At 40.9% G+C, this 10,695-nt stretch overlaps 4 protein-coding genes across 4 annotated transcripts; 2 read left to right on the top strand and 2 right to left on the bottom strand.

Annotated features, from left to right (window-relative positions):
* Positions 1-2,404: 2,404 nt before the first annotated feature.
* BNA5 (Kynureninase (L-kynurenine hydrolase)) lies at positions 2,405-4,433 on the top strand (the record flags this gene model as incomplete). Its single annotated transcript, XM_064822191.1, has 8 exons — positions 2,405-2,689; positions 2,750-2,822; positions 2,891-3,012; positions 3,076-3,232; positions 3,293-3,615; positions 3,675-3,881; positions 3,940-4,237; positions 4,315-4,433. 8 exons carry the CDS (start codon positions 2,405-2,407, stop codon positions 4,431-4,433), a joined length of 1,584 nt encoding a protein of 527 aa, XP_064681877.1.
* A 495-nt stretch (positions 4,434-4,928) lies between these two features.
* On the top strand, positions 4,929-6,933 carry ATC70_002820 (uncharacterized protein; the record flags this gene model as incomplete). Its single annotated transcript, XM_064822190.1, has 8 exons — positions 4,929-5,213; positions 5,277-5,349; positions 5,414-5,535; positions 5,591-5,747; positions 5,816-6,138; positions 6,205-6,408; positions 6,461-6,758; positions 6,818-6,933. 8 exons carry the CDS (start codon positions 4,929-4,931, stop codon positions 6,931-6,933), a joined length of 1,578 nt encoding a protein of 525 aa, XP_064681876.1.
* Positions 6,934-7,266: 333 nt separating this feature from the next.
* ATC70_002819 (uncharacterized protein) lies at positions 7,267-7,836 on the bottom strand (the record flags this gene model as incomplete). The annotated part of the gene is made up of 1 exon (XM_064822189.1): positions 7,267-7,836. One exon carries the CDS (start codon positions 7,834-7,836, stop codon positions 7,267-7,269), a length of 570 nt encoding a protein of 189 aa, XP_064681875.1.
* Positions 7,837-9,567: 1,731 nt separating this feature from the next.
* Positions 9,568-10,653, bottom strand: ATC70_002818 (uncharacterized protein; the record flags this gene model as incomplete). Its single annotated transcript, XM_064822188.1, has 1 exon — positions 9,568-10,653. The coding sequence occupies one exon, from the start codon at positions 10,651-10,653 to the stop codon at positions 9,568-9,570; it is 1,086 nt and encodes a 361-aa protein (XP_064681874.1).
* Between the last annotated feature and the right edge of the window lie 42 nt (positions 10,654-10,695).

The raw sequence follows: 10,695 nt of genomic DNA, 5'->3' as shown, positions 1-10,695 counted from the left end.
ACCAGACAGACTGAAGGCTCCCCATCCTACTGCTGCAAAGTTCACAGCAGTAGCTATGGCCAGTTTTTCCGAGCTCACCTGAACATGATGAATTTTAGAATCTGTTCATTAACACACTAGCTGTCTTGCCATCTTGCTGTAAGAGTTTACCACATTCTTTTGTGTCCTCCTACTTGATACTAACATTAGTAATAATAGTTGGCCCATTGAGTTTGGAACGAAGTGTATCGCTAAGAGCAAGCTTCAGATTTCTGATCTTCTTGTCTGATGTTGTCCAGAACACGCTTTTTTCTGTTTCTTAGTTTCATGGTAAAAAAAAAGGGGGGGGGGAAGATGGCAGTGACAGCAAAGTAAACAATGAGTAAACAATGAGGAAATATCCTTCAAGCCGCCTGTTACGCGTTATGCTGGCTCGTTCCAGGAGGCTCAATTTAGAGTCATGTTGATAACATCGCAGTAGAACAAACTGAAGATACTAGCCCATAAATAAAGCCAGGTTATGTTGCGTATTGATTTGTTATAAAAAAAGAAACAAGTGGTTTCTTTGGTGTTTCGTATGAACTAAGAGGTAATATTGACAAGATCTTGTATATATCTTGTAGTTTTTTTTTTTGAGAACGATTGTGCCTAGTAGCTTATACCAACGTTTTAATATTTCATTCTTTCTTTATCACTTGAGATCACTTTATGGACCACCTGTACCTATGGATTTGAGCTGTTTGAGATGCCCTTCATCAATATCAGCAACGTTCAGGCAAACAGCATACGAAAACGCCTTTGACTATCCACATATATGCAAAGTACAGCCAAATTTAACAGCATTCAAGCCGTGTTTTCTCGAGTTAGAAGCCGTTTTAGATTGTGAGATTAGTACTGAACAATTGCTTTGGTCTAACACCGCCTTTCTGACACCGTTGCTCAACTTTTTTGAGACCAAAAAATCAAGACCCAAAATCGACCCAAAAGCATGAGGTATCCCTCATGATTTTTACCAAAAACCAAACAACCGCTTTTTTGACTCCAAAAATGAAGACTTTTACTATTGCACATATTAAATCAAAATGTTTCTCTCGATCCAAAGCACCCTCTGGAACATTATTTGTGAGGCTTTTGTATGGAAAATCTCGACATTTTGGGCAAAAACCTCATTTCATATTTTCCAGTATTGCTCTACTATTTGAATCAAAACACATATCATAATGGACACGATTGTATGCGCCTTGGAAAGTACTCCAAGAAAGCTTAGGCGTGTATACGATGATCATCGCGTTTTATATAGTCTAAACTTGCAAAATAAATCAAACAAGTCGAAAACTGGACAAAATCATCGAATCGAAATAGAATAAATAGCGGAGATAGAATCAGCTTTTGTTGCTGGTTGGTGGTGGCAAGAGCTTTTGCTTCCCTAAACCATGAACGCAAATGATGTTTATCAAGCTAATAGGAAGACAATTGCGAATCAAAAAGACAATATAATTTAGTCTGGCTACGCTGTATTGCTGCTGGTTTGTATATTAACACAAGAATACATGAATTGTTGCAAATTACTCATCCAAATGCGAATTTTAACAGGACATGCAATTGTCACTCTAATCATGGTTTTGTGCTTTGAGTGCAAGTTTCTTTTTGAGTTGGATTGTTTCAATTGAGACTATTATTGCTTTAATTTGAGATGAAACCGCCTTAGATCGATCAAAGCACTCCAAATGACGTCCTCATTGAGTGTAAGAAATATTAGGGCAGCTAAAGTGATTCAGCATTTCTTTTGCCTTTTTCTCTAGATTTGGTCTCAAGAGGTCAACTTATCAAAAACTGTCTATCAAAAATTGTGTCAATGACTATAGCTTTTAAAATATATATTTATCTCGTGGTTTGTTTGTTTTGTAGCTTGCTTCAATCATCTCTTTGTAATATGAATCCATGACAGAGCTTTTGAGAAAATGCCTACACATATCCATGTGTTCACCAATGACATTCTCTGCAAGAAAACGGATATACGGCGGCCGCACTCTGATCATCTGGATTGGCTGACTCTACACGGTTAAATACAAATGGCTAGAGAAGATCTTGTGCGATGAAACTCTCTCAGTGTTATTTAATAGACAACAAACAATGAATCTTTACAAGATTTTCATCCATATCACAATTAACTTGAATATAAAAACCTACATGCTGCTCATGATATTTTAATTGCTTGGTATTATAGTAAGTGATGAAAAAGACACAATACAATAGCACATGAATGATGTCAGTAGCACGTTTCTCAGGACCACAAAGCTAACCAAACACCTGGATTTTTAATTTCGTCCGTCGGCTGTATGCCCAATAAAATGATCAGTTGGTATATAAGAAGCTTCTTTCTTGTTTCTTGTTTCTTATTTCTTATTTCTTTTGTTTAACCACTATGATTGCTGACACCGCAATTCAAACTTGTCATACAGCCCTTGAAAGGCTTCTTCCTTTCTTTCAAAATCGTAAGAACAGATACTCTTGCATTGGTGCTGCTATTGCCTGTATCCTGTTGAGACACATCTATGCGTCCATCGCATTACCGCCAAGACATCTTCGCTCATTTCCAAGAGTTTCCACTTTTGCCATCCTCAACTCTTTCAAGAACTTTGAGTCTGTGCCAAATCGCATCAAGCGGCTCATTAACCCTATTACGGATGCTGGCTATAGCTTTTACATGGTTTGTATCTGATTTGCCGTTCATCTCAACATAGCAGCATCTCATTGACTTGTTATATAGGCTCGGTCTCCTATTGCTTGGAATCTGTTTGTGGCAGACCCAAAAGCTGCCAAGATTGTTTTAATGAAGACAGGTATATACTTGCGCTCAGAGCATTTGCATATCAGGTATTCTACTGTTACTAACGCCTGTGATGGTAAGACAACTTTCCCAAAACACATAATTTCTTTGGTAAATCTGGAGACAATACACCGGTAGCAGTGCTTTTAGGTAAAGAGAATGTTGCTGTCTCTAACGGAGATGTTTGGAGAAAGCAAAGACGAGTAAGCGCGAAATGTTCATTGAATTACTACACATTGAGATGCTGACAAGCGTAAATGCTAAAGATCATGAACCCTGCTTTTCATCGATCTCAGCCTATCAAGACATTTGGTAGTGTCATGCCATATTTATTTGATGCCATTGACGAAAATCCAGACAGGGTGATGATTACAAAACATATTAAAGCATTTACCTTGGATTCTCTGGGATTGGCAGTGTTTGGTGAGTACTATACCAACGATGAGAGAGGTTATATACGCATACTCATGTCATTGAACCTAGGCTTTGACTTTCAATCATTGAGAGGAGACCCACAGCAATGGACAGAAACCTACCATATTGTCATGTCCAATATTTTCAATCCACTATCCAACTTGTTCATCAAATTCAGCTTCATCTTGAAGCACATCTCGACCAAGTTTGTCAAGACTCAAGCAGCAACAAGGAGACTTTTATCCATGATGGAGGATTTGGCTGATGAAAAGCGACAAAAGATCCTCAACGGGGAGATGAAGAACCTCAGTGATCAAGAAAAGGATTTACTCACCATGATGATTGAAGCTGACATAGAGGAAGGCACCAAGACTACGACGACACAGCTAAGAGTAAGATATAGCATCTGATCAATTTGTAGAAAATGCTCTCTAAGTCAATATTGCACTAGCAAAATATTGCCATTTTCTTTTTGGCTGGTCACGATACCACAGCAAATGCCATTTCTCTTTGTCTCTACAATCTAGCAAAAAATCCAGATGTGCAACAGAAATTACGTGAGGAGGTGTCAGGCATTTTGGGTGATGAGCCTGTGGATGTGGTTCCTACCATGGACGATCTGAAAAAGATGGAATATCTGAATCTGGTCATCAGAGAGGTAAGTCTACTGGTAAAGCTCACGCGAATGAGACCATACTTTATTGATTCACGACTAGAATCTTCGACGAAGCGGACCTGTGGACAGGATTATATCCAGAGATGCAACAGACGATATTATCATCAATGGAGCCCACATCCCAAAAGGCACTCAACTGAACATCGACATTGGATCACTTCACTTTAATCCCAAGCTTTGGCACAATCCAGAAGAATTTATTCCAGAGAGATTTGCACCAGGTGGTGAAAATGATTCGCACGAAGGATTTGCGTATCTGCCATTTGGTAACGGCGCCAGACAATGTATTGGCATGAATTTCAGTTTGACAGAGCAAAAAGTAGTGATAGCCATGTTGGGTAAGCTAGATATTATCATGTGTGCGTGTGTGTGTGTGTGCGTATGTATGCCTAACGAAATGATCTTGATTGTGTAGTGAGAAGGTATTTGATCAAAGTACCAAAGGAATCTATCCATTACAATCAGGTTCAATTCGATATGCCAATGACTATCTCACCAGAATCGCTCGACTTGAAGTTTTCCAAGCTCTACTAGTCAGTTACGCAAATGCAATAAATCATATCATTGTTTGAAGGTAGAGACAAAGTCTTTTCTCGGATGGATGGTCAATCTCATGGCCAGTTTATGCGGCACCAATTTTTTTGAGCGAGTGCACTGGCTCAATGTTCAATATTTATGCTATTAGTCGGAAGGGATACAATGCGGGCACTGTTATTGGCTCGATTCAGCCTATCAACGTGGATGATGACGATGGAATATATGCGGATGCTGCCGCTTTGGATACATGCTCTGAATGATTGGCTTATATCCCTTTTAATCTTGATTCTATCAACAATCATCGATGGCGAAAATTAAAATGATTCAATTTGGCAGTAATACAAATAAGAGCAACGTATACCAGACATCTGGATCTCAGCCATCATTTCGATCGCCTGCATAATCGATGTTGGTTTATATATGCGATGACCACATTTATTTTCTCGATTGTAATTATTTTGCTTCCCTCTCTTTCTTTCAGTCAATACAACAATGATGTCTGATACAGCTATTCAAAAGTACCGCCAAGTTCTACAAAAGTTGCTTGCCTTTCTTCAAAACCGCAAGAATAGATATGCTTGCATTGGTGCGGCCATTGTCTGTATTCTTTCACGGCACATTTACAGATCCATTGCATTACCGCCAGAACATTTGCGTTCATTTCCTCAGGTATCCACTTTTCAAGTTCTCAATTCTTTCAGAAACTTTGAGTCTGTGCCCAGTCGTATCAAACGATTGATCAATCCCATCACAGATGTCGGTTATAGCTTTTACATGGTTTGTATGAGGGTAATGGCGCCATGACAATGGCACGGACTGATGTCTTTTGCTCATTTGTAGGCACGGTCTCCTCTTGCTTGGAATCTGTTTGTAGCAGATCCAAAGGCTGCCAAGATTGTTCTAATGAAAACAGGTAAGCTTTCGATACAAACAAATTAATATATCATCCGCTCCTTACTCATGCTTCTGATATCTAGATAACTTTCCGAAAACGCATCAATTCTTCAGTAATTCCGGGGATGACACACCATTAGCGATGCTTTTAGGCAAGGAGAATGTTGCTGTTTCTAATGGAGATGTTTGGAGGAAACAGAGAAGAGTGAGTTGACAGAAGGGGAGTGGCGGCTACAGGAGGTTTAACATGGCCATGGTAGATCATGAACCCAGCATTTCATCGTTCTCGACCCATCAAGACATTTGGTAGTGTCATGCCGTTTTTATTCAGAGCTATTGATGAAAATCCGGATAAGGTGATGATTTCCAAGCAGATCAAGGGATTCACCTTGGATGCTCTCGGGCTGAGCGTGTTTGGTAAGTTATAGTTTATCTGTTGGCCTTTCTTTTTTTTTTCGAGAGTGCTCATGGTTGAATCTACTCAGGTTTTGACTTTCAGTCATTGCGAGGGGACCCTCAAAACTGGGCAGATACCTACCACACTGTCATGTCCAACATCTTCAACCCATTATCAAGCCTGCTCATCCGATTCAGCTTTATATGGAGACTTATTTCAACCAAATTTGTACAGATTGAAAAAGCGACAGAGAGACTATTGTCCATGATGGAAAATTTAGCGGATGAGAAGCGTCGACAAATCCTCAATGGAGAGATGGAGGATTTGGCTGATCAGGAAAAGGACTTACTCACCATGATGATTGAAGCTGATATCGAGGAGGGCACCAAGACCACGACGACACAGTTAAGGGTAAAGTATATATATTAGTAGTTACAAGGTGACGGCCATGCTGATTTTCGTCTGTTACCCGTACAGCAAAATATAGCCTTTTTTCTCTTTGCTGGCCATGATACTACTGCAAATGCAATCTCTCTGTGTATTTACAATTTAGCAAAGAACCTAGAGGTACAGCAGAAATTGCGTGAGGAAGTGTCTGACATTTTAGGCTGTGACCCCAACGTTGTCCCTACCTTGGACGACTTGAAAAAGATGGCCTATCTTGATCTCGTCATCAAAGAGGTAAGTAACTTGACCTTATAGCCATCGCCATATCTAAGCAATGCGCTGATAGAATCTTCGACGAAGTGGGCCTGTGGATCGCATTGTATCCAGAGATGCAACAGACGATTTTATCATCAATGGAACCCACATCCCAAAAGGCACTCAACTGAACATCGACATTGGATCACTCCATTTCAACCCAAAACTCTGGCACAATCCAGAAGAATTCATTCCAGAGAGATTTGCACCAGGCGGTGAAAATGATTCACATGAAGGATTTGCCTACCTACCATTCGGCCATGGCGCCAGACAATGCATTGGCATGAACTTTAGCTTAATTGAGCAGAAGGTAGTGGTTGCTATGCTGGGTAAGTTGGACATCTTGGCTGATCTAATATCTAATTTACTGAGAGTGGTTTTGTGATAGTAAAAAAGTACCTTATCGAGGTGCCAAAGGATTCTATACATTACGATGAAATTCAGTTTGATATGCCAATGACCATTTCGCCCGAGTCACTAGAATTGAAGTTTACAAAGCTCTAAACAAACTTTCTGTATGCATAGCTTCAGCATAATACACCATTGCTAATAAATACGACATTTTATATTGGATTCTCAGTCTACATATACATTTCTACCGGTAAGAGCACTCGGAAGACGTTGAGAATAGCACGTTATTACCGGCCTCAATTAGTACAACTTGATGCATTTATCAATACAAATAGAAGAAAAAGACATTGCATTTAAGAGAATGGAATGATTAGGTTTTTATTTGATATGAAGTTGAGTTTGTAGACGAAAAGTATAGTGGGAAAGGGATGAAACTATCCTATATACCCATACATACAAAGTCAGTGGTATATAAGAAGTCGAAATTTACTCGATATTGATTTGGTTATTTGTTTGCTTGTTTTCAGCCTTTGGAACAACCACCTTGAGTACACCGTTATTGTAAGATGCCTTGATCGTATCAGGTCGAACAGCGATAGGCAAGGTAAATGATCTTACAAAGGAGCCACTAGTACGTTCCTGAACCAACCACTTGTGTCCCTTGGCAGTGTGTTTACCAACTTGCTTGTCTTTATCCTTGCCAGTTGTCGTCAACTGTTGACTGTGCTTGTCAGAGGAGGAAGAGACTTCGCTCTTCTCTTGCTCCTCTTCGTACACAGGATCTTCAGACTTGTACTCCTTCTTGACGTTACCACTGATAACCAAAGTATTGCTATCCGACATTTCAATCTTGATGTCTTTCTTTTCATAACCAGGGAGTTCAGCATGCAATTCATAAGCATCAGGCGTTTCAACCATGTCCGTGGTGGGATAGAAAGAACCATGAGTAGAGCGCAAGAGTGCGGAAGAAGGAGCAAAGAGTGGTTGCTCAAAGACAGCCATTGCTCTTTGCATGTCACGTAAAGCGTCGTTGAATAAGCGGTTTGAGAGTGCCATAGTGTTTCTTTTTCTTTAAAAAAACTTGTTTGATGATGAAAAGAAGAGGGTGGCCTTGGAGCGAAGAGCCTTTCTTTTTATATCTTTTTTGATTCGAAAGGTCTAGATGTGTCAGTTGCCATATCAAGCAAGTATGTGAGGCTGCATAAATGTGAGAAATTTCGAGTAATTTCGACCACTAAAATCTGGTGATTGGAAAAAAAAAGAAAAGAAAAAAAAACAGCGTGATTGCCATGCTTAGATAATATTTCTAGTAAATTCTCGTAAAGTGCCTTGTTGATTGATTATTCCAGGGTTTTCGACACTTAGAAAGTAGCTCACGACCATCATGCTCAAGTTGCAACTTCTATATTCAGGATAATCATAATGAGCCAATTTTTCTACTGGCTATTATCCTTCTAACCACACACTAAAACTCTTGAAAGCGGAATGATTTTACAGACACTCCAGACATGTCAGTGACCATTGGGATGTTTGACATCTGGTTTTACTTTACTTTTGTTGTGTGGCACTGTCTGAAAGATAAAATGCACTGCTATTAAATGCGCTTTGAAGCTGTCTTTGCTTGCCAAGTCCTACCACAAGAACGACAGTAAAAGTTGAGACTATTGACATCTGGCGCTATGTCTTTTGGCTTTTGCAGCAGTGATCACCAGTTGGCTTTGTGAGTTGCAACAAGATGAAGTACTCCAAGAAAGCTTAGGCGTGTATACGATGATCATCGCGTTTTATATAGTCTAAACTTGCAAAATGAATCTTTTTTTTTTAAAAAAAAAAAATTGTTTACTGATTGAGCCGCGTACACCAAGAGTAAGAGGTCATGGTGAAGAGGCGGGTGCAATTTAGATATGAACATACGGATAAAATATAAGATAAAATAATAAATAAACTACCTATTAGATAGTTTATGTTACAGTTGGGAGTGGCACTGATCTTCTGCAATGGTCTGGTGGACAATGCTTCGGATCCGGCTCAAGATAGCTGTATGATCAATAGGAACATGGTCAAATATAAATCGCATGTGGGCAAGCCACAATTCAGCAAGAGTGATGAATAAGATGCGGTATGGCTTGATGCCTTCACGCTGGCAATACCAGATGTCGGCAAAATCAAGATACTGCAGAGCCTGTTGGATGTCGGCGATCGAGGTGGTTGGCTAAAGAAATTCAAATATGACTCCCTGCCACACTTTCTCTTTAGATGGGCAAAGAAAGAGGAGGTGGCTCGAGGAATCTTTGACAGACAAACACACAGGACAGAGAGGAGACTCAAACACTGCAGGCATGATGCGATGGAGAAAGCGACGGTGGGGAATACATCCCAAAATGAGGCGGTATATCACATTACGTTGGACAGTGGTAAGCGACAGGGGCCAAAAGAATTTCCAGCCTGCTGTCGAGATGTACCGCAAGGTCAACGGGGGGGAAGACAGACGAGAGAACGGCTAGCCGAAATGTTTTGGCCAAAGCCGGAACATTTGCCATAGATCGACCATCGTGGAGACGAAATTGCTCGATCAACGGCGTGAATGAGACAGAAGAGTCCTCTAATGGAATTGGACTACATACTGGCGCAAAGTACGGCTGAAATTGCAATTGCCCTGAAGCCAGACCTTTGAACACAGTGGAAGGCGTTCGTTTCCAGAGGAGGAGAGAAGGATCACGCGTATCTTTCCAATGGGCGAAGTTGAGGCGAGCATCATACTGAAAAACATCCGCAGCCATCATCTCTTTAACACGAAGAGGCATCACAAAGGAAGAAGAAGGGGGGAATGTAGACAGCAGCATGAAGTGATAGCACCATAGCAGTAGCAGTATTGAGCCTGGCAGCACCAAAGGTTCGAGGAAGGGAATCAACCGCTCGATAGAGCATATCCACGGTTCCAGTGCGCTGTTTCAGTAACCCCTGATACCGAGACGAAGGAAAAAGCAATGGGAGCTGATGATATTGACATTGATTGACATTTCGAAGATGATAACTGGGGAGCGACAATACCGGATGAGAATCCACCGTGGATTGGTCATACACCAGCAGCGGTTGCAACCAACGAAAGTACAACGCCGAAGCTTGTAGTTGAATGTCAATCACGCCAAGACCACCTTGATCCTTAGGATGGGTCCAAACTTTCCACGGGATGACAGGGAAGATGTTCTTTCTCAAGAATTGGATTGCAAGAGATCGCAACTGCTTGAAATCAGCCAGCGTCAACGGTGTAACTCTCAAAATATACCAAAGTTTTGATAGCAAGAGAGAGTTCAAAACGGTAGCTCGACCTACCACCGACAGCGACCGAGTAGAGTGGATTTGGGTGGCAATTTTGATCTTTGTTATCAAGGAGGCCATGTAATTAACACGTTGTAGACGATTTTGCACCAGAGGATACCCCAGATAGATCAAAGGAACATCATCTTCAACCGAATGTAGATGGTTGATATAGATTTCAGCCAGAGAGTCCTTCCATAAATCCCAAGTATCCCTGCCAGACACCGAAAACGCTTCCACTTTGTCGTGATTAAATTTGGCATTGGAGGCACCGCAATACCTAGACATATGGATTTGCAACTGATCAAGATCAGTACGATCATGGACGAACACTAGGACATCATCTGCGTAGCAGAGGAGTTTGGTTCGTTCAAATCCCATCAGGTAGCCTTGGAATTGGCGATCATTGATGATGGCCAGCAGGAAGGATTCAAAGGCTAGATTGTAGAGAATCGGAGACAGCGGATCCCTCCCCCCCTGCCTCAAGCCTCTCAGTTTAGCTACTTCAGCTGTCAAATGTCCATTGATATTGATGCGAATTAGGTTGTCACCCATCAGTTTGTATATGCACTTGACCAATTGACGGGGAAATCCAAA

The sequence above is a fragment of the Mucor velutinosus genome (assembly GCF_035048745.1).
Source record: "Mucor velutinosus strain NIH1002 chromosome Unknown tig00000093, whole genome shotgun sequence".
Classification (NCBI taxonomy): Eukaryota; Fungi; Mucoromycota; class Mucoromycetes; order Mucorales; family Mucoraceae; genus Mucor; species Mucor velutinosus.
The sequence above is the reverse complement of the archived record's forward strand: the minus strand, read 5'-3'. Positions and strand labels throughout refer to the sequence as shown.